General features: G+C 36.0%; 2 protein-coding genes across 2 annotated transcripts; both read left to right on the top strand.

The window, feature by feature from the left end:
- Positions 1 to 7: 7 nt before the first annotated feature.
- LOC103143853 (mediator of RNA polymerase II transcription subunit 26) lies at positions 8 to 4224 on the top strand. Its single transcript, XM_007560558.2, has 3 exons — positions 8 to 323; positions 1763 to 1837; positions 1912 to 4224. The coding sequence occupies exons 1-3, from the start codon at positions 252 to 254 to the stop codon at positions 3274 to 3276; spliced, it is 1512 nt and encodes a 503-aa protein (XP_007560620.1). The 5' UTR covers positions 8 to 251; the 3' UTR covers positions 3277 to 4224.
- Positions 4225 to 4862: 638 nt separating this feature from the next.
- Positions 4863 to 17667, top strand: slc35e1 (solute carrier family 35 member E1). The gene is made up of 6 exons (XM_007560557.2): positions 4863 to 5283; positions 8934 to 9004; positions 12827 to 12964; positions 13725 to 13850; positions 13945 to 14190; positions 15161 to 17667. Exons 1-6 carry the CDS (start codon positions 4956 to 4958, stop codon positions 15383 to 15385), a joined length of 1134 nt encoding a protein of 377 aa, XP_007560619.1. The 5' UTR covers positions 4863 to 4955; the 3' UTR covers positions 15386 to 17667.
- Positions 17668 to 24476: the final 6809 nt, after the last annotated feature.

Here is a 24476-nt window from a genome sequence, read left to right as displayed (position 1 = left end):
ACGTACCTCACCAAAAGCCAGTTCAGAGGACCGGGGAGGAGGAGGCGGAGGCGGACAGCTGAGAATCCCTGGCTGACTCCGGTAGCGGATTCACGAAGCAGGTGACGGACGGCGGGGAGTGAACACAAACACAGCAGCGTTATTAGACGTTATGTCCGCTTTCAAAAAAGATCTTACATCTGGTCCACGAGTATCTTTGGGTTTTCCAAACGCTTTGTTTTGTCGGGAGGGATTCTGGTGTCCACCGGGCGATGTCAGCGGCCACGGCCACTGCGCGGGTGATGAGAGACCGGCTGCTGCAGGCCATCGACGGCCAGAACAACGTGAGTTTTTTTAAAAGTTTTACATCAGAGGAAACAGAATGGAGAAGGAGTAAATAATAGGCTCTGAGGCTCAGTGTGTCAAAAGTTACTCCGATTAATGAACGTGGAGCTTTATGAAGTGTTGCATGTCTGTTTTAGTTGCTTTTTTTTCTTCAATATGCTCCCCGTCCATTTCTATGTGTCGTCCTGTCTATTTTTAATGTCTTTGAAGCAAAATAACAATAAAAACAATTTGACTCAGTAGATTCATTTCAGGTTGCGTTTTCAAAAAATGTTCAAAAAAGAAAAGAAAAGAAAAATGTGGTCCATATAATGTTTAATTATATTCAGATCTTATTAGGTTGACAAGAGATAAAGTCCTAAAGCAATATTTTGTGTGCTTTATTTTGTAATGACATTTCAGGGTAATAAATACAAGAACAAAGACTAAGAAAACATTTCCTTCATAAGAGCTGCTGTTGCTCTGACCACCGTAAATTCATCCAAATCCTGATAATATTTTTATTAATCTCCCGGTTGTTTCTGTTTGTTTCTATTTTATTATTTATATTTATTTGCATTAAAAAAATTAAACACTTTACAGCCTATGAAAGAAAATAAAAGGAGATGCTTCAAAAATGATGCAGTCATGTTCATAATTCGTTGATTTCAAAATGATGTTATGAAATGCAAGTGATCCTGCATTCAACCAAAACCAAACTACAAAAACATTATACAATAATTCAAGAATTATATATGTTAAATATACCTGTATTTGTAAAAAGTGATTATGTGCAGGAACACTAAGTGTATATGATGCTGTTATAATTACATAACATGGGGACTTCCTGCTGTTCTTACTTGTGCATTTCACCAGTCTAACTCTAATATTAATAATTCAAACCACAATGATATCATTGGTATCTTAACATTCGCTGTTTTTGATGCTTTTGCTGGTAATTTTCAGGTTGAGATTACCTTAAATCACTATATTCGTTATCAAGAGTAAAATTTTACACTTTTCTAACACAGTGGTTATGGTTTTATTTAAATCTTTATGCTTCTCTCTGCTACTAAGATAATATTTGCATGTTCTTATCTTTGCTAGTCACATTGAGCCTGAAACCAGTATCGGTACATATTTTCACAAATGCAGGTGTACATTTGAGACTCTATGCAAATGAATGCTTGTCCTAATGACCTCTGTTTTCCCTCCGTAGTCCACTGACTTATTGGTGAATGTCAATAAATTAGGATATAATCAGAAACTTTTTTTGTTTTTTCAGTTCAAAAATTTGGAAAGTTATATATACAGGGTGTATATATATATATATATATATATATATATATATATAGTGTTNGGTTTAAATGATCCATCATTTTCAGGTTTTTGAAACTGACGGATCACATTTTCATTAGCTACTCCTTTATTACATTGTAAACCTTTGTCTTCTGAGCAGATACGCAACATGATGGTGGTTGTGGAAGTGATTTCCAGTTTGGAGAAATGCTCTATCACCAAAGAAGTACTAGAGGTATGTTAAAATACAAGTCTGATTAAAACAACTCTTCTGGAAGTCAAATTACATCTGCGATGTTTTGGTTGTAGGAGACACGCCTTGGGAAGCTGGTGAATGACATCCGGAAAAAAACCAAGAACGAGGATCTTGCAAAAAGAGCCAAGAAGCTCCTCCGGACCTGGCAGAAGCTGATCGACCCGGGTCAGGGTGACTTGGTCCCCAAAGAACTCACTGGTGCATCTTGGCCTTCCAAAGGCAGCATTCACTCCTGCTCCTCTCCTCCAGCTTTGAGCAAAACAGGCTCAGAGTTAAAGGCCAGAAGTGACTTCAACAACTACTCTCCAAATCCTGAACCGATAAGCAACAGGAAACGTAGATGTGACAAGAAAGAGGGTCAAACAAAGATACCCAAAGTCGCTCATGATGATGCAAAACAGCAGCCATCTCATGGACTTGGTGGGAGTTTTAAAATTCCTGCAAATACTAATGCACACCAACCATCAGACAGGGATACGTCTAAATATCTGGACAATAGTAAGTCAAATAAAGTTCCTATTCACGCTGTCAAACCTCATCCAAGTGCCAGCAACCCTCCTAACACGCTTATGCAACGGCAGGTTAGAAGGGATAAGCATCAACCTAGAAGCCCTGGTTGTCCGTTGCAACATCCTGAGTGCCTAAAGCAAGAAGCTGTACTAAAAAAACCACAAAGTAGTGGAAATCCAGGTGTGATGGAGGAATCTGCTCAGTCGTTTAATGTTCACACAAACCTCTCAGGGTTTGCAAATTTGGGGTTTCAAAGCAGGACTTCAAGTTTGGATGATGAGACTATTATTAATGATGCTGTGAACAAGAAAAGAGAAAAATACAAGGCTAAAGATCATGTTGTGAACCTGAATGGCCCAATTACAGAAGACAAAAGCAAACCAGCGAGGATAAAAGACAGAAGGATCACATTTGATCCATCAACAGGACAAATTAAATTCACTTGCCCTAAGGAGTCTTCAGAAGAGCAGGAAGTCTCTGAACTCCTGCTGAAGCTGAGTCAACCCATTCCTCCCAGTCCCTTCCAACAGACGGACTGGAAAGAACTGTCAAGGAGCGAAATAATCCAGTCATACCTCACCCAGCAGAGCAACATCCTGTTGTCTGGTGCACACACACCTGGAGCCAACCTTTTCATGTCGGAGGTTTGCAAAAGAGCGGATCACCAGAAGAGGAATACCACAGAAACGTCCATACTGGTATCAGACCATCATGTCAAAGAGTTACCTGGAGTTGGCAGAGAAATCAGCAGTGAAGACCTGAACCGATTACAGAGACGGCGTTGGTCCGGAGTTAACGGGTGTTACGACACCAAGGGGAACTGGTACGACTGGACGGAGTGCATCTCTGTGGATCCACATGGAGACGAGAGCAGACTAAACATTTTGCCCTACGTCTGTCTGGACTGAAACGCTGTTCAGCTTGGAAGTAAATCAATTGATCAAGTCTACGAGATGAGAAATTTTAGGAAAATGATACCTTATTTGTGCTGGATGTTTGGTCCATTCAGCTTTTGTTTTGTATTTAAATTTAGTAAAATTTTCTTGTTGGCATTTCATAACCGTATTATGAAAATTTACAAGACACATTTTCAGAAATCATTAACGACACACAAATACTTTAAAACTTAATTAGTCCAAAATTAATACGCTGTTGTATTTAGGACTGTTTCATTTGCAACTGTACAGCTTTAATTAAGAGTTTTTACCGCATTTTTGACCACCTGAATATAGTTCAAGCAAATTCCCAACACTCAGCTGATGTACATTTTCACAAATAAATTACAATATTTTTTTTAAATGGAAAACGTTTGATACAACACAAAGTATTTGTCCTTTATTATTCATGTTTTACTTTCTTTCAATTTCTTTTTTATTGTAAGTAGGACCTTAACTATCCACCGAGTTGTGTTATAGAAACAAAGTGAGTTCAAGTGTTTTAGAAGAAAAAGACTCATAAATATAATAAAAATGTATATAATCTTTGCATGTATATATAAGTTTGTGAGCTGCAGATACTTTCAACTTGACAATTTCGACCTGTGGAGCAGGTGGAAATTGACGTTTGAAACAAGTTGAGAGCCTGGACACCAACCTAAGTGATCATATCTCAATTGCTTGCTCTGCATGGAAATGACCTCAAAACCCTGTCATTATTATCTGCAGTTGAAATTTGCATGCATTATATACAGTCTACCATTTTTTCCTTCCTTCCTGACATTAAATGAAACTAAACCTTCCATTTTTTCAGGTAAGTTAAGATCCGTGTTTTTTCCATTTCCTGAAAGCAAGAATAACGATTATATTTATTAACATAAGCATGAGATTGTTGTGCTTTTAATAAAATTGTAGAAGCCCAGGTGATAATTTCATTGTTTTTTTGGAAGTGTCTGATTAATTAACAAAATCTGAGAGAAATGGAAGCACAAATGGGGAGATATCTTTAGGCACATCTCAAACATGATGCATCTTTTTGTGACATCATAGATCTTTTTGGAGAGGTCAACAAACCTCACTCCATTACTCTTACCCTGTAAGAAGAAATCAGCCAAAATTATAATTATTGTAAGAGTTTGTTGACAGATGTCCAAATTTTTCACCCCCAACCATACAGTTTAAAGGTTATTTCCACGTAAAACTTGAAAAAATGTAAACATCTGACTTGGAAGAATGACAAAAAAAAAACTGTATGTAGCTTACAGTATAAAAGGTAAACCTTTGATTTATTGTGTCTGACATTAAATGTTTGTGTATAAACATCTGATTTTGGCTGTAGCTTGCCATTTGAGTTCATCCTGGAGGTTTGAAATAACTTTTTTTCTATAGATTTTTAGACAATCTCATGATGTAAAGCTGTGTAATTAAATTTTCAGAAAATAAGCTTATTTTAAGAAATAAACGCTTGAAATATTTCACTCTCTGTGCAATGTACTCTGTGTAGTACATTCTTGAAATGCGCTTATAGCTTCTTTTATTTTGAAATCTGTGAGCGGAAGGAGAACACTTCATTCATTAATGGTCTGACGGAGCTTACTGCGCCCCGGTACAACTACACACACCGGTGGTGACTCGTCACTCCGCGCAGAAAGATGGCTGCGGTGGCGCGGACCCCGGTCGGGGAAGGGATTCGGATAGTTGTCCTATGTGTGTTTTGGTACACGGTGAGCTCCGGAGGCAACGTTATTAACAAAATAATCCTCAACGGATTCCCGTATCCCGTCACGGTCTCTCTGTTCCACATCATCTCTGTTGTCGTCTTCCTCCCGCCGCTGTTGAGGGCATGGGGAGTCCCCAAAACTGAACTGCCGAGCAGGTACTACCGGTGGTACATCCTCCCGTTGGCTTTCGGAAAATACTTCGCGTCCGTTTCGGCTCACTTCAGCATATGGAAGGTGCCTGTTTCGTATGCACACACAGGTGAGTAGAAAATGTTAAATCCGGCCAGCTGGAACCTGTTATCCGGGGCAACTTGATGATGTGTCTGTACCGTCAGCTGATATTAGCTTTGCGGCTAACGGCTGGCCAACTGCCGACAAGGGCATTTAAAGAGTCTGGCAGACCGCAGCGTCACGTAGATCCCAAACAGAAAAGCTTTTCTTTTACAAATTATTTTAAAAATGCAGCCTTTGACTGTACTTTTGTATTTTTACAGTGATTTTACGTAAAATACCATCTGTTAGCTTGCTAGCCAACTGAATTAAAGCTGAAATACGTCAAGGGGGAGGAGTAGTATGCTTCTTCAGTTTTTAAACTCAGGGTAACTGAATGCATCTGTTACGGTAGTGATCCCGAAAATGCCCCGATTCATTGGTAAAATGACACATTAAATTCAGAGGCGGATATAAGCTAGTTACATTTACTTTAGCAACTTTCTTGAAAAAGATATTTCTTTTAGGAGTGGTTTTACTACACCGTACTTTTTACTTTTGCTTCTGTAATAAGTTTTACTCTTGAGCAAAAATTCACTAAAGGAAGAACAATAATGTTTTAATCAAAATCAGCACAAACCTACAGTTTATAAGGGGATTTCTTGTTTAAACATAAGCTTTGTTATTCTGTTATTTTCTATCTATTGAGCGATTTGTAGATCAAAAAGACACATATATATTCTCTGTGAAAGGTATATTTACCTATTGCGTTAGTGTTGAAAATTTGATATTGGGGGGAAAAAAAGATTGGAAAAATTGTTTTTTCAGCCTGAATTTTGCTGATTTGTAATTATGTTGTAGTGTTTTTTCTATTTAGTCTTTAAAATAGCAGAATTTGCACATAACTATATGTGTTTGTCCATCTAACATCATTTATAAGCATTAAAATGTTTTAATTAATACTGTAGTAGCTTTCTTAACAAATACTTTATTTTTTGGATGGCCACTATTGACTTTGGTAAAAATATATTGAACCAGTGTTACTCTTACTTGAGTATATTTTTTGAGTACATTGCCCATCTCTGATCAAATTGGGAGTCTTTTTATTTTATTAAATGTTAATTGCCTCTGCAGTCAGATTTAGTCCCTTGACCCCTTGAGCAATATTTGCATATATTTATTAACAAGCTATACTCCATCAGTAAGTATTTTACACATTGTAGTAGTTTTATCTCGGTATTCCAATTACTCTATAGCATTTTACAACTTTAATACTACTATCATATATTTGTCCATCCAATTCAAATCCAGAATCTCATACATGTTCAAGGTTTCCCCCAGGAAACTTGCTAAGCCCTGTGATTGGGGTTCTCAGCAGTCATTTATCCAGCAGCCCGTCTTGTTTTAGAGTTAAGAAATATTTAAAATTGACAGGAAATTTGAAAATATCACTTGATTAATACCTGAACACCAACTATAAAGTTTTAGAAAATGCAAGCATTTTAAAAAGACTTTAATAAATAAGCAATGCTTAGCCTGGTGGGGCACAAGTAAAGCCTGGTGGCCCGCCAGGCTTATAATACACTGGGGGAATGTGTATTATACACTGCATGTTGTAGATTACACATAGATTAATATGTATCAGGTGTTTGTTCTGCAAATTTCTACAGTTCACAGCTAATGAGGGCTAAACAATTACATCACACCAGTAAAAATAATTTTTAGTACAGAAATGCTAGTGTGATGAAAACTATGTCTTTCAATACTTTATTGTTTAAGTTTTTAAGTTAGCCATTAAAATGTACGTCTCTATTTTTTCGTCAGACCATGGACCGTTTCTAATTGCCTTTTGAGATTTTCTGAGTAATTAAATATTAATAGAATTAAATCTGAGAAATGTCTAATATGTATTAATTTAATCTTTTTGATGATATTCTAATTTATTGAGGAGCGTCTGTAAATGGGATGAGGTTATGGGGTCGGCCCGATTGATAGAGATTTTATTGCATGGAATGGTAATTTAATTATTTAACATGGAGCCATATCCCACATCCGTACTGTGACAAATGTGTGACAGCCTTTTTTTCTGTCTCTAGTAAACCCCCTAATACAAATTATTTAACATTAAAAGTACACAATTTAAATCTGTCTGTGCAACAAATAATTTATCAGATAATTTGTTTTAAGCTACATCTTCAGGCAGAAGAACCACAGATAGTTTCCAAGGTTATAAAAGTATTTATGAAGCACTAGCAATAATAATGCAGTTCTGCATGTATTTGTTAATGAGAATCGTTTTCATATTTTTGAAGATACAACCTTCAAATCTTTTTTATTATCTGTAGATTATCTGATTTTTTTCAACCCATTCATGATTCATATGTGGTTCAGTCTATTTATTCCCTTCTGTTGTCATTTTGTCTCCATCTATTTCTATCTTCTGAGAAATTTCCTGTGTAATTAACAATTGTTTATCACAACATTCATCTATTTAAGTAAGTTGATTTATTATGGAGGTTAGCATAACAATGTTAAAATTCTATATTTAAATTCAGTTAGTTGTGTATTGTGAAGAGTTTGTTATAGTGTCTTTCTATTCGAGATTCAACTAACAGCCTTTTTCTAGCAAATAAGCATTTTATTTAAGGTTTTTATTGGCGATTGTGATTTTGACCATTTTTTTAAAACTTGAAAACATAAGAGGAAAAAAACATGATTTATTTTTTCTTTGACTTTGTTTTGAATTCAACAAAATAAGGAAGATGTTGCATGCTGAAGTCCCTATTTTTGCACGACAACATATCTTTATTCTGATTTTAATTCTATTTTTATTCTTTAAACCAAATTGTACTAGTTGATTAACGGATAGGGAAAAATCTAGTGTAATTTTTATTTTTGGCTGATTAATTAGTGCATCTCTAATTTCCATTGACTGTTTTCTGATCCCTGTTTCAGCTGGTCGACTCTTATAATATCTGAGATCTTATGACGATATGGACTTAGAATTTTATAACAATATTTTATAGCTCAATTATGATAATAAAAATTATTATAAAGAACTATTTATTAATTATTTTTTACTGTAATTGCATGGCAAAGCATTCATAGCGCCACAAACATCAGCTACTTTAAGAAGTGTTTTATATCACTAAGTTGGACATAGAGGCCTTATTTAATCAGATTTTTGAATGTCTTGATATATTTTTGCTCTCATGGAGAAAACTGTAGAGAAAATAGTAAAAATATCAATTTAATCTGTTTTTTTAACACTAACTATTTTTTGCGACAATAAATCAAAATTCTTATTATAAAAATATTTTTTTTATGGTCAACACACTGCCTGCACATCACAAATTATCCCCTGATGTCTTGTCTGCACCTTATTTTGAATGTTTATTATTTTAATACATATAGTCCTAATTCCTATTATAGTAACTATGCAGTGAATCTGGTTGCTCAGCATTGTTTAGGATTCATTTATTCGTTTGTCGGTGTGAACATGACGCACCGCTGTCGAGGCGTGACTCAGTGAACGACGTCGTGTGTTATTTAACAGAGGTGTGGACCCGGCTCTGACCTGCCATTAACTTTTTACAGCTCAGACGTAATCGGTTCGCTCTCTCCTTGCTGAGGAGCCACAGTCCTCAATGTTTTTAAAACTGACACCGTCCCATTTTCCCCCCTTTGTCTCTTTCACAGTCAAAGCCACAATGCCGATATGGGTGGTGCTGCTGTCGAGAATTATAATGAGGGAGAAGCAAACTACAAAGGTGAGTAGGTCCAGAGCGTAAGACGCAGCACAAGTCCTGCTGTGTTTCAGGCTGCGACTCGGCAGCGGTGATGTGGCACAGCGGGCCGACTGTGCCTCTGCTGCGTCTCATGTTACAGCCGCCTGCCGAAGCGTCTGTCGCTGGCATTCTCCAAGAGGTCAGGGGTCATCCACATCAGCTCCTGCATTCTGTATCTGACATTTAAGAGGCTTTACGTAGGTTGATTCTCTGTGGGAATAATGAAAGTAAAGACTGTGAAGAATTTGTGCTGAATGAACCAGTAGTTCAGCTTTACCAACAGACTTCAGGATATCATCGTAAATATCATTAGAAATGTTGTGGGTGTGGATAAACCTTTGTAGACGAGGAAAGCCGATGTTAAATCAGGGTGATCTTTGGACTCTCGCTCAACACTGCATTTAAACCTGGAGGGATTTTTCTGTTTTTTGTCAAGCAGATTGTTGCCTTTTCTTTTTTAAAAACTGTTCAGTGACCACAAGTTGTTGCAGCAGCATCCAAACTGGTGGTTAAAACAGACCACAGAGCAAAAATAACAACATATAGAAGACCCCTAACTCTCTACATCCTGTATGGAGTTAATGAACTTTGATTTATTCATTTTTTATGCTGAAACTACTAAAGGTGGATAAATAAAGTTTCATCCATAAAGGATAAAACTATACGGATTAAAGTCCATAAAGAAAATAAGCTTATTTTCCCCATCTTGTGTTTTTACTTATTATAGAAAATGCTAACAAATAAACTAAATCCATTATAACATATATAACGTGTAAATAAAACCATAAAGAGTTGGTTATTTCAGGATTTCAGCTTCAGACTCGTATTCACATGAAAAGTGGCGTTTAATTGGATCATATGAAACAATCCAAAAGTTTTAAAGTTGCTTCTCTGTGGCACAATAGAATGGAATCAATATTATTTAAAATATTTTACGTTTTTATGCACATTTACATCCATCAGTTATTTCATCACTTTGCAGACAAGGCTAAGAATCACATAAAATCAATACTTTATCAATTACCAAACTGTAATTCACTGACATTTGACTAAGAAGAAACTTTAAATTGAATGTTTTCTGCTGACATTTGGTTTATTTTTAAACCAAAATGCTTGTAAAAAATTTTTTTTTTAAAATCCTAAGATCTAAAAACAAAAAAACAGTCATATAATAACTCTTCCCTCCAATGTACACATAAAACTAAAACACTCAGATTTTCAAAATATTCAAATGTAATCAGTATCTCACTCACGATCCAGATGGGAAATGAGTGATTTCTGTGAAACTGCTTCGTCGTTCCAGTTCCAGATCACTTGAAACTGGGACGTTTTCACACTGCTGACTAAAATCAGGCTCTTGTGTCTCATCATTACCAGCCGTTCTTGCATTGCTTTGGTGTGCAGTGTCTTAGATCATATCTTTGTTTACTAATTTTTCTCACATGGCACAATAAAAAGCCATTCAAATATGTGTTTGAGTCATTTCCTGGTTCCCTGTACCCTGTAGTATGCTGGCTAATGTTAAAACAGCGGGTAACCATGGCAACCAGTCACAGTTTAAAGGCCGGCCGGCTCTTTCTGCAGTCAAGTTGCATGAGCATCAAATATATTTGGAAACAAATAATCCTGTTTTACTCCTAATCTCCAAATAAACTTAGATTTTCACTGCAGAAACACAAAATCTTACCAAGTATTTATGGTGTTAAATACTTGAAATAAGACAAAGCAAACATTCAAGTAACTTTTCAGTGAGATGTAGCATCTTGTTATAAGTCAATAATTCCTCAGTGTTAATGAGAGTGCTTTTTCATCAACACTTTTTCATTATTTCACTTACATTTCTCATGTGTTATAAGTGAAATAATCTGCCGGAGGAACTAATATGTTTCCATCAATATTAATAAATAGTTTTCTAAAAACAAGCGCCTGTATCTTGCTGAAAAGGTACTTTTAAGTTAGCTTTGTCTTATTTTAAGTGTACTGACATATTTGCAGTAGAAACTAGACCAAAAATACTTGGTAAGATTTTGTGTTTTTACATTGCTGTTGCATTTCTTTTACTTGTACTTTAAACACGAAACATCTTTCCGCAGTTTTTAACACAGTCAACCGTTTCCCTCTGATTTCTGGCTCTGTAGTTGAAATGAAGCTGGTATTTTTCAGCTCTGAGATGCTCCTCAGTTTCCCGTTCTGATGAAGGAACGTTTCTGCGTGTTAAACAGGAAATAGATTTATGTGTCTGACATCAGGGTGTTATATTTACTTTGCAGTTCAGTGCTGAGACAAAGTGGAGTTTACCTTTGTTTGCATTTCTGTTCATGCGAAAGAATCTCAACAGCCAGAGACGGCCGCATTCAGATTTGAACCTTTTTCTCTTTTTGTGCCAAATGTTTACAAAATTAATCTGTGAAATTGTTGGCAACATTAAATAAGACACAATTATCGGCCTTCATCAAACCAGGCTTTACAACTGCATAAAGGCACTGGTGCCTGCTGTTAAATCAGCAAATAATAGTGTTTTATTTAGCTTTTCTTTTTCATTAAATTTGTGTTTTCTCAGTTTCAGGCTGAGTTCAGTGACAGGTGCGTGTCATAAAAACCAAAGCTCGCCTCTCATTCTCAGGACCATGCAAATGATCTGGTGCCTGTAATGACGGTTTCCACCGGTGAGGTGTCGTCCCCGGTGGATGGAAACATTTGTTTGGGCTTCTGTGTTTCTTATTCTCTAACATTCATCACAAGCATTGAATGGATTATGAAAAATTGTTTAAAAGAAATGTTGGTTTTCATTTCCCGATTACAGTCGTCTTATGAAAATGCCTCTTCATTTTCTGACTCGTTTCGGTGGAGATGCAGTTGTTTTGATTTCCTGTTTCTTGAAGGTGATAAACAGCCTTTAATTAATTAATTTTAGTTCTAAGTCTAAATTATCTTGAAAAATAATACCTGATGATGAAACATCTGCATGTATTTAGGATTTAGTCATTTTATTTCTTTTTCCATTCACATTTTTAATTACATTTTTTATTTTCATTCCTTTTTTATGTGGCAGCAATCATTTGTCCCACATGTTCTGCGAAAGGAGTTGGTGTGTAATAAAATAAAATATGTTGTGAACAAATTATAAAGCTAACTGAAGTTGTTTTTGTCTAAAATTTTAATTTTAATGGCCTTGAAAATATCCTGATCTTTAAAGTCTAACCCACTAAAAAATATTTTATTGGGTTTTTCAGCCCTTTCTTGGACGTGACTAATAAGCAATTGGTAATAAATTAATTTCTGTTCTGATTAATATTTTTTGAAAGAACATTTTGTTTATGGTTGTGTGGGTTTTTTTCTGCTTTATTTATTTATTTTTTTTCATGTTGGATATTTAAAATATCACAGATCCAGTGCGAATTACTCTTTACAAAAATAAAGTTTTTATTAAAAAAAAATTATTTTGGTCTTTGAGAGGGAGAATTTGCATTATTATGCCATTACCACTATGTTACTTGAAAACGGTCTCAAAACAACAATATTTATCGCAATTATTGCGATAAATTCAGCAAAATTTATCATGGCAAGCCTATACTTCACAATATTCAGATGTTCATTTAACTGTGGCGCCGATCATTAGAAATTAAACTGGCCAGTTGTAAAAAACAAAGAAATCAGAACATTTTGTTTAAGCATCATTTATTGGACTAAATGAGAAATCCTGAACACCTGCAGTAGGAGATGAAACCTGGATTAGCACAGGAAGTGGTTGTTGATTTATGTTTGGATCCTGACTCTTTCCTCCGACCCGATCTGGTTTTGCAGGTCTACGTGTCGCTCATCCCGATCATCAGCGGCGTGCTGCTGGCCACCGTCACCGAGCTTTCCTTTGACGTTTCGGGATTAATCAGCGCTCTTGCCGCCACGCTCTGCTTCTCCCTGCAGAACATCTTCTCCAAAAAGGTGAGGCGGCTTCACATTCAGCATGAAGATTAAATCAGGTTCAGCTGAAACGGAAAGAATCGGTGTTTAAACTCTTTTTGGTAATATTTTGACATTTGGTTGCTTTCATAAGTTCACAGTTAAAATGTGAGAGAGTTTTATTCTCAATTAAAAGTTCATTTAAAGGGATGATATGAGCGTCTCAACTAGTCCTGTTTGTAACTGCAAGTTTAATTGATTGAATTTCCCTTTGAGAAATTACATTTTTTATTTTCATTCCTATGTTTGAGTTGAAAGCACAATTTTATATATTTTTGTCTATTTGTCTATTTGTCTATTTTTGTCTATTTTCTTATGCAAATATCTTCAATCACTTGAAATAAAACTGACCTAAAAGTTACTTTTCAGCAAAACAGGGTGGTTGGTTTAGGTCAGTAAATTCTTAATAATGATTAAAAAGAAATGGTTGCGCTGGCGGTTGATTTATGTGAAATAATTAGCTTTTTTGCCAATATTAAGGAATTACTGACCTAAAACAAGCTCCTTTGTCTTTCTGAAAACTTATTTATAAGTTAGTTTTGGTTTTTTTAAGTCTGCAGAGGTATTGGTAGTAATAACTAGACAAAATATTTTGTAAGGTTTTGTACTTTTTCACTGTAAAATATGGAGGATTTCAGATGGAACGTCATCACAGCCACATGCCGTTTACTAGAGCAGTTTTGGGTTTTATTCATTTCTTTATTCTTTTTAGAGAGATTTTTTCCCCTCCTCTCTGTTGAAGGTGCTGCGTGACACAGGTGTGCATCACCTGAGGCTCCTGAACGTCCTGGGCTTCAATGCCATGTTCTTCATGGTTCCCACCTGGGTCCTGGTGGATTTCTCTGTGTTTCTTGTGAATGGGGATATGGTGAGTAACCACACTAGATTTATTTTTTATGATTTTGAGTTAATCATAAAATTAACCTAAACGGAGTGTAACTAGGTCTCTGCCTCCCTTTCAGTCGGATTTTTCGGAATGGACCGGCACCTTCTTCCTCCTCCTCATCAGCGGCTTCTGTAATTTTGCCCAGAACGTCATCGCTTTCAGTATTCTGAACCTCGTCAGCCCTCTCAGCTACGCCGTTGCCAACGCCACCAAGAGGATCATGGTCATCAGTATATCTTTGCTGATGTTGCGTAACCCGGTCACGCTCACCAACGTGCTGGGAATGATGACGGCCATTCTCGGGGTCTTCCTCTACAACAAGGTGGGTCTTTCCCACATTAGAACCTCATTCAGGTGCCTCTCATTCAGTCATTCAATAACAATATAGTCAATAATCTACCTCTACATCATGTACAATAAATATAATATTTAAAGTGTCACACGTCCTGCCTGTTTTGTGGACATTTAGCTTCCTTAGGGAGTCTACATTAAGAGTATTTCTTTAGTTTCTGAGATGCTAAAGCTCATAATAGTGGTGGAGACATTTTGTAATGTTTAAGAAAACTTAAAAATTTAGAGGAACGACTTTCAAACGCAAAGATTAAACTCCGATATAAAGATTTCATCCTAACTGTACTTCTCAGTAGGGTTGGGGAATAAATGGATCTTAAATTTATTTAATCAGAATTTTGTCCTTTGAAGATTTAATTTTTGTTTCCATCAAAGAAATCCTTGTGTTGTCAGATGTCCAGAGTGATGTCAGAGCCGCCATCTTGTTTCACTTTTAAAGCTTCTGTTTATTTGGGCTTTGACTATTAGAGCCAAACCTTTTTTATTTACGTTACAAAAACAAAGTCATGATATTAGGAGAATGAAGTAGGAGTTTTATGAGAACTGCAACATGAAAAAATTAAAACGTTGAGCATCATGTGAAGTTATGCTTTGGTCTCAGTTTGAAGATAATGAAATGCTTCACCTTTAATCAGCATAAGCACAAATTTTCCTTAAAAAAATATTAATCATAATGGAAATTAACTTATTATCAATTGCTTATTAGTCATGTAAGGCTTAATGTCCAAGTAAGGGTGGAAAACTTTGTAATTTGTAGAAAATTTTAAAAAATTGACTAAAATTGGATCTGTTTATAAAAAATCAGAAATGTTATTTTCAAACCTACTTTGATGTTTTATTGTTCCATGATTCTCCCAGGTTGTTTAGTTTCAGTTTAGCACAGACTGGCTTCATAAGAGATGATTTCATTTAAAATTTCCCATTTTCTCCTTCGTCGTCAGGCTAAGTACGACGCCAACAGGCAGAAGAAGAAGCTGCCCACCAGCACGCAGGACCTGCTGTCCTTCGACAACCCGATGCTGGAGAAGACGCAGGCGAACGGGTCGGGGCCTTTCTACGGCTCCGACCAGCAGCAGAACTGGAACAACGTTCTGACCGACCATTTCCAGTACAGCCGGCAGGCGTACACGGCAAACCACAGCAGCAACCACCAGTTCGTGGTGTAACGGAGGCGCTCGGGCCTCGCAGCAGCGGGTTCCCTCTCCCGCTCCGGACTGAGACTGAAGGCAAGTGCTCTTTGTCCCGGATTTAAAAAAAAAAAAAAAACGAGACGAGCCGATTGTGACGTGCCAGAGAAGTTTCCTCTCCCGCGTCCCTCCATGTCTGGACGGCATGTTTTTTTACAGCCTTGCTGCTCGTTTTTATTTATTAAGATGCTGAAACTAAATCAGCAGCTTCAGACATTTTGACGAGAGACCGAGCCACAATATTCAGACACAACAACGTGCCGCAGTTTGAAAATGTCTAGTTTGTCTTCCACAAGTAGCTGCTGGTTGTCGATAGAAAGAGAGATGCAGCGATCCGTCTCTAAAAAAATGATTATTCCCAACAGACGAAAGTCTCTAACTTTCATCTGATTTCTACTAAACTCAAAAACAGTTTATATACTGTTGGGAGTTCTTAGTTTTGATTCATTTTCTCAAAGCTGATAAAGGAAAATAGACGTAGCTAATCGCTGTCAAATTGATTGTTGCATCTCTAATCTGTAACCTTTCAACCAAAACCCGAAATCCGTCATGTTGCATCTGTAACCAACTTGGGTTTTTACCTTTGGGGTTGTCGTTTTTCTTCTTGAGGCATTTGTTTTACGTCTTCAGTGAATATTCCTCAAAAAATGGAGGCAGATTATATTTTAGCGTCGACTCTCGTTATGATTTAAGCTAAGCTACGTTTACGTTGTTGAAATGAACCACGTATAGCCCAGTTTGGATTCACACGTTTCCAAACGTACAGGAACATTTGAGGTGTTTTTGGTCTAAATGTGGGTTTTAGTTTCCTGGGTTAAAGTCTTGTTTTCAACAGGTGATGCTTTTCTCTTAATTCCTGGCTCAGGTGGTTGGTTACCTGTTCAGGTCAAAAAAAGAAGCCCGGTGTGTTGAATTTCAGTTCATCTGCTGTTTAGAACCAGACGTTTTAGTTTCTGATCTTTTTTTATGTTCTTTATAAACATGCCTTTAGGAAAATACTAAAGTGTGGTCCAAAAATGTTTTCTAAATAATGTGGAGCGTTTAGAGGAAAGCGTATCTTTAACAAACTTTAATTTCTGAAAGGCTGAAGGTACGAGACGTAAACTCCTTTTGATTTATGCCTCCAGCGTCATTCATACAAGTGCCTGATGAAGAAAAATAACTAATAATAAAAATAAAACAAGGTGTTCTGTTTGTTTTTCATTGTGTCTGGGCAAACGTTGATGCTTGTAAATATTCCCACAACCAGAATAGTGTGAGCTGCATTTTAAATAAAAAACAAAACCCTGCTGATCGATCACAAAGGGATGTTTGAGAACGCAGCACGTTTACAGCTTTAAGTGGAGAGTGAGGCCAAAGGTCAGTGACCTCTCACCCATCTGTCCTGTCGCCCTGTTGAGCAAAGATGTCACAACTTGTTGTCCAGATGTGTCGTCGTAAAACGTAGATCACCGGTTTCTAGAAAGGCCCTGTGATGTGCCTTTTGGTTTAGCAAATGTAAAGAATGAAAACTAAATTTTAACGGTTATGGATGCAGAAAATAATTTAAAGTATTACCCCGTTTCTTTTTTATAGGTTATTGGAGTTTAACACCAGAGTTGAATTTATTTTTCTTTAAACCCTGAACTAAAGCTGCTTTGGGATGTTTTATGTTACTTTATTTTTTATTTTTTCTACGGTAGCCGGCGTCAATTTTGCACATTTTAAAACGACAAAATGTGATTTTTGTTTATTGAACTTGGTGCAGATATTAGTCACCAAAAGGACTCGCCATCCATAAAAAATGAACTTTTGCTCTTTAAATTAATCTGTGCAGGTGGATCTTAATAAATTAAACTATTATAAAACATTTCTGAATTGAGTTTTTAATTGGTCTAATTTTCTAAGATTTTGAGTTTTGGGTTCTAGTGGAAAACCAAAATCTACTAAATTAACCAAAATGATTCTGCATGTAATGAATCTTTCCCTAAGTTGAGCTTTGTTATTAAAATTAAATAATTTTTTGTTTTATATTTTAATTTATTGACATTCACCTTTAATATCAATCGTTCTTAAGGACTGCAGTGTCAGGACAGCTGATGCTTCATAAAAGGTGCAGATATTTTTTATTTTATATTTTTGCTGATTTTTCTTTCGTTTCCTCAGATATTTGTTTTAATTTATTCTTCAGGTTCGTTACATGTATGGCATTTAACAGACTGAAGTGGAAAGACTCATTCAGTAAGGATTCATGGGTAATGTAGTTCTTACAAGCTGTTTAGTAAAACTAAATATTGGCCAGTAGCACAGAAACACCAGGCAAAAAATATCTGTAATGACATTTCTGTTCATGTTTCACATTTGAGCCGATGTTTTGTTCAATTTACTAAAATCCTAATTGTTTAAAATTAAAGCATAGACTTTCAGAGCATCAAAAATCATGCCTGAATTGATTTGTAATTTGGCCAAATTAGCATTTATGACTTCAAAGAATTGAACCAGGAAATAATTAAATATTCACCTCATCAAGCTGTTGTACTTCAGTGTCCTACATTTTTTGATTTGCCAGATTTCATCTTTATTGAAAGTGTACTTTTAGATCCTCAACACAAAGTACCTCCAGCTTTCTGTCTTTGCAACAATTTCACCTTTTTCAGGATCAGTAATAAATCAGTTCAACAATACAGAACACATAATCTAGTCATAAAGATATGGTTAATTATGTCCAGAGAGAGCTAGGATGTAAGTGTCACAAAATATTATTATACAACAGTTTGATAATGTCAAAATTGGGCGATTAGTCTGACCAAACTCAACAAAACCTAAGAGTGTTCATCATTTATCAAATTGTAAGTGTTTAATTACATCCAAAATGTTTGGATGTGAAGGAGGTATTGGATTAATTGGAAAGAAACGACGTCTATGACGGCAAAATGCTTAGTTTATTTTCTTCATGTTTCTTTGTGTTTTTAACATTTTGTCTTGGTGCATCACAGAATGAAGGCCTTGATTGCAGGTTGCTGAGATGTAAAAAGACTGTATTGTTATTTTCTTCATGTATATAAACCTACATGGAAAATGTAAAAGCATTTTTTGGCGCTCTGTAAAGCTTTTTTCACTGGGCTGTAAAGGATAAAGAGTAATAAGGGGATATCTCTTTGTAAAAGTTGTATACTGATTATTTTTGTTGTCTTTAATGGATCTCGAAATAGCATTTGTATGTAAACTATGTTTATAGATTTTTATTTATGGTGTCATGGTACAAACTGTACAGAGGTGCTGCAATGCACAGTCTTGTCTGCTTATGTTTGGTAAATATTTTTAAATGTTGGGGAGAATAAATCAATTCTGAAATACTGAAAAGGCCTACTGTCTTAAATAATACATACATACACAATACATAACTGCACAGGATATAAAGTCAATGATAAATTCATTGTTTTAAAAATAAAAGTGAGATATTTCTTCCATATGCGGTCAAACTTAGATTTGAGGAGAATTAGCATAGCTAGCGAACAACTGATGATGTCATCCAGGACGTGTTGCTGTAAAATCTGGTCTAAATTGAGCAGAAAAACTTTTTAAAATAAAGTATAAAACAATAATAATAAATTAGATGTAACATGTGACCAGATTCTAAGCACGCTACGTATAAGTTAGTTTATTTTACTTTATTAAGGAGCTACTTATTTTAACTTTATAGCCATTTGACATTTTTCTGACAATTTAGCTTACTGGCGCCATCTAGTGGAAATTTTGGGGTATCGTTCTAAAATCGCCTCAGAAAAATCTATCAGATTATGTAATGTATGTATCTATATATATATATATATATATATATATATATATATATAGTTAGTATAAATGAATATAATTTTGCACCATCCTTAAAGAACAATATCATTGATCACAAAATGAAAAACCATTGCAAATACTAGTTGTATAATATAAGTGCAGTCGGAAGGAGATAAAGAAGTGTATTTTGTTCGACTTGTTTGGGGCTTATCTTAAAGCCCTAAAGGTAAATTAAAAGACTTTTTTTTTTTACTTATATTAAATGTTATTTTTAAATGAATATGTTTTATTATATATATTAAACAAACGAGTGATACTTCTGTTCTTAAGAGGTTTTTCTATCAAAGTTAAAAGTTGTAGTTGAAGTGAACATCTTCTTTTGTATGTGTTTAAATTTCATCAATAAAAAATACGTCCGCTCCACCACCAGACCCTGGAACAGTGGCTGAGTATCCAAAATAAACAACTTAGCTTACAAGTTAAAACAAAATGTCGTTCTCCAACTTCGCCGCTAGATGGCGTCAGTGTACTAAAAAGACTTCTTCCAGTTGTGAGCCTTTATTTTGGCAACAGACTCTATTTAGTGCCACACTGAAATAGTATTAGTTTTTCACGTTAACATCAGTGCTTTAAAATACGAATGAGACAAAAAGTGCATCGTTGTTGATGAATTATTTAAATTCCGGTTGGATTAGTGTGCAGGTAGCAGCTTTTGTTTCCCACTAGAGACTTTGGAAGATCAGCAGCTTCATAAAAACAGTAATAACAATAATAACAAAAGGGCAAAAATGATGATACCAAAACACCAATAACAAACTGTTTTGCTGACGCAGCAAGGTGGCTGTCCAAACAAACATGTTTATGACTGTGGAGTGATGACATGACCTGGACAAAAACGGGACATAAACGGCAGAAATTTGTTTCCTTTTTTCAAAATTTATAGTGTTTTGTGTGATTGGCTCATTTCGTGAGCTCAACAGCAACTTTAATAAAAGCAGAATTTAGAAATAAGTGGATTATTTTCTTAATGTGTAACAAATATCACTATATGTGGATTAAAAAACCAGTTATAATACAGTCTGTCCTTGTGTGTTTGACTTATCAGAGGAAGCTTTTTTATCAACATGCACCTAATTTAAGCAGATAAACTTGATTCTGCTGAGTTGTGCAACTGCTAAAAATGAAAGGTCATGCCTTGTGTGTTTTATGTTGCCACCTGGGCTCATTTTAATAGCCGTGTCATCGTGCGTGTGTCACTTTTCAGCCACGGCCACGCCCTTGGCTTTGAGCTGAAAAGCATCCGTCATCTTTAATTATTTTGGTATCAAGTGTGAAATTGCAGTTGTCATCACCACAGAGCCCCATTTGATTTTTAATTTCATCTGTCACTGAGAGCTGGGAAACGAACATGGATCCCGTTTCATCCCATGGATTGGTTTTCTGCTTGAGAATATCTTCAGCTCTTCATTTGAGTCGACAGCTGCAGGGGGGCAAACACAACAGTCAGCACCCACAGCCCTGGATTTTTTTTTTATTTTTTTTTAATATATATTAATGAATAAAAGAAGTTGTTGGGAAAGTAGAAGAGCTTTGCTTGGATCCTCATCTCACCAACATCTTCATAAAGGCTGCCACTGTCTTGCTATCTTGCACTAAAACAGTAGAATTGAGTTTAAGGGGGGAACAAAACAAACATTTGTAACCTTTCTTTGTTCGTCTCGGACCCAGACACATTCGGGTTTGCTGTATTTATTCTAACAAGAGATAAAATCAAGTCGGTGGTCACATCAGTCCAGCAGTTTCTGCCCCACAGTTACAAACAACAACAGAAAATGGGGAGGGGGTGGGGGGAAGGGGCTGTCAGTTACTGGTTGCTACGGCAACCAGTAACTGTCAAAAGCAGCGCAGCTTGTTATATACCAGGAGAAATCACTTTTTGACTAAACCAAATGCATCTGAAGAACGAATAAACAAATTTTAGCAAACTTAACATCTATAATATTGCTAAAATTCATTTGATATGAATTAAACACGTCTATTCAATCCATTTTCAGTCAAAAGCTTAACTTACAAAACAAAACAAAACAAAACAAAAACAATCAAAAAGACAGCACTGCTTGCAATTTCCCTCCTATTTCTCCTGCCGAGACTTCTTCATCTCTGCCAAATACCAGCAGAAATTGACAGCAGTCGATCAATATCAAACAATCTTCTGCTTAGTGTTAATGATAGATCGATCTCGCTCTGACTCATCCATTCAGAGCGGCGCTTCTGAAACCAAAAGGTCAGATAAAGAGAGAGCTTAGGTGAGTTCCCCACACCGCCCTCGTATTCGCAAAATGACTGATGTGAAGATCTGCGAATTAAAACAAAACCCTGAACGATCGAGATGAATTCAACAAATCTGACCAGTGAAACATCAAATGCATTTAAACTGTGTATTGTTTTGTAAATGAACATTACACACGGTAAACAGAGTGCGCATCCAGCTAAAAGATAAAAGTACCATAACTAACTTGAAGTTGCAAATATTAAACCCTTGCCTTGAAGGAGATTCCTAAATTTACTTTAAAACTGCATTTTTTGCTTCGTTTTTTTTGTAAAGAAAGTCAATGAAATCATATTTATTTTCTATTCAGAATTCAATCAAAAGAGTTTCTGGATGACATGTAGAAAAAAAAATTAATTACTTAACATTTGAGTCTGTAATATATAACAGGTAACAAATGATCAAATACTTCATGTGGGAATTTTATAACACCAACCAAAACTTTTGTCTCTCAAATGACAGCAGAATATTTCTGTTCATGCTAATTATTTTTAACTTTGCGTCTGTTTATTTCTGAAGTCTTGATGAGCTAGAAATACTTTTTGGGAAGTGAGTTTTGAACTGCTTTAAAGTTCTCACATGTTTATGCTGAGACCCTGTTTCTGCTTCTTCTATTCTATATTTATCTGTAGTCATGATGGCCATTAATGTCATATTTATCACAGTATTTTAAGGATTTGTTATGACTCTTCTTTTCCAGGATGGGATAGTGACACAAAATACAGCAATCGTCATTTTTAAAAACAAGAATGGATTTCAGATTCATACATTGTCAAATAAAGACTCAGTTTACATAACCCTGTTTCAACTCTGGTTGGTTATTTTTGACCACTCTTTCTTGGCAGAGTTGGTTGAGTCCTTTATTAAAATAGTTAGTTTCTGGGGCAGATTCAGCTTTTAAGATGATCAATTTTCAACCACATTGCAGTCTTTGATCAGGAAGGCAATCAGGAAGCTTAATATGTGTCCATATTTCGGATGCTACCTGACAAGTGGCAGCGAATTGACACGTAGATGTAAGGAAATTGGCTGAGATGTTCAGAAAACCGCCAAACCTGTTGTAAAATGGAAGACCTGTCCCTAGTCAAAACTTATTTTAAACGCCCACTGAAGAAGACGATGTCTGCTCCATAGTCAACACCTATGTTGACTACCAAAGTTTGAAGATACCAAAACAGATAAATGAAGAAAAGTTTAACCGTTCGTTGAGACAAAAAGTTTATCCGTTTGGCCGCGATGACAAGAATTATGTTTGGAGGAGTCAGAGAGGGCTTTGAAAACCTAAGAACATCGTGGCAAGTGCCAATCATAGTGGCGGCACTATCTTTCCTTCTTGCAAAATTTAAGATACCAAAACAAGAAGAAAAACTTGACCATTTGATGAGATAGGAAGTGTATCTGTTTGGCCACAATGACAAGATTTATATTTGGGAAAGGCAGAGAAGGCTTTGAAACCAACATCGTACCATCTGCCAATCATAGTGATGGCAGCACCTTGCTTTCTTGCACAACTAAAAATTTGAGATAACCAAACAGATAAAATCATGAAGAAAAACTTGACCATTTGATGAGATAGGAAGTTTATCTGTTTGACCACAATGACAAGAATTACATGTGAAAATGTTTTGAAAACTCTTTGCTGAGGGGATGTTTTGCACAAACTGGAAGACAAAGGACTATCTTCAAATTCTTCATCTAAAACACACATCAATTATGAATTGAGCTTCTAAAAATCACAAACTTAATTCTATATATATATATATATATATTAGTCATTTGAAATTTCCAGCTGCTTGTGTGGCCACAATTAATGCCTCTAAGTGATATGTTTAATGTCAGAAGAGATATGGATTGAGACATTTAGGCAGAATGACAAGAATTATCTTTAGAGGAGTAAAAGTGAAGCTTTGAAACCTAAGAACATCATACCAACCATAAAGCATGGTGATGGCAGCATCGTGCTGTGGCACCTTTTTGTTGTCAGTTGTACCTGCACATTATGACACATGTATGCAAGGGCGCCGCCAGGAATCTTGGGCCCCCTGACAAAAAATTTGTTTGGAACCCCCGCGCAGCTGCTGTTACAATTTTTTGAGTCTATTTGACCCATAAAAGCGTCACAGTTTTAAAGGCTTGCATCTGCCCTGCTTTCTTTGGTTCAATACTGATAATTAGCACAATATTTACTGCTCATGAATTTAACATCCAACAGTCCACATCCAGTATGCAAGTTGGTTGATTACATTTTTTCTATTAGTTTTAAGTTACTAAAATGTCTCTCCATGAGCAACAGTCAAAAGCAACGTGCAGCTACACGTAAAGCAATCCAGACTTCTCAAAAATGCTATGTAGTTGCATTTTATTCAAGCTGCAGTATACAACTAATAAAAAATATGTTTTCTCCATATTTGTTAAAGCTGTCAAGATGTCATAGCAGTTTGTTATGAGACAGATAATCTGTGAAAACAATCAATCGCCTCCACCTCCTTCCTGAATTACTATTACTGGTTAAAGTAATGCAGCGTTCCGACCAAAACAACTAATCAGAACCAGTAGGACACTCTTAGCCTCATTCCCTCACTGCTGAATGTGCTAATGGTGGAGAAACAACTTATCGTTACAAGAAACCGTTTATCTGCCGTCATTGGTAGCTTTGCTAACTAAACTGAGCATTCACAGTTTTGTGTTATGCTAGCTGCAGCACGGCACAAAACGAGGTGGGAGAAGGATGAGCAGCAGCACATGAGATTGTGATAGACAGCACTAAAACTCTCCTGCCACTGACTGGTTGCTTCTAGCACTGGGAGAAAGCAGAGGAAATATATTTTTCACAAATTACCTCTCATACCATACTGTCACAACATAATGACAGTTTTAACAAATATATGGAAAAAATATTTACATAAAAGTTAAATACTGCAGCTTTAATTTCACTCAGGAGAGGACGGGTCAGGAGGGATGTGGGTT

This window comes from Poecilia formosa, unplaced genomic scaffold, assembly GCF_000485575.1.
Source record: "Poecilia formosa unplaced genomic scaffold, Poecilia_formosa-5.1.2 Scaffold116, whole genome shotgun sequence".
Lineage (NCBI taxonomy): Eukaryota > Metazoa > Chordata > Actinopteri > Cyprinodontiformes > Poeciliidae > Poecilia > Poecilia formosa.
This window is presented reverse-complemented; position numbering and strand designations above follow the sequence as displayed.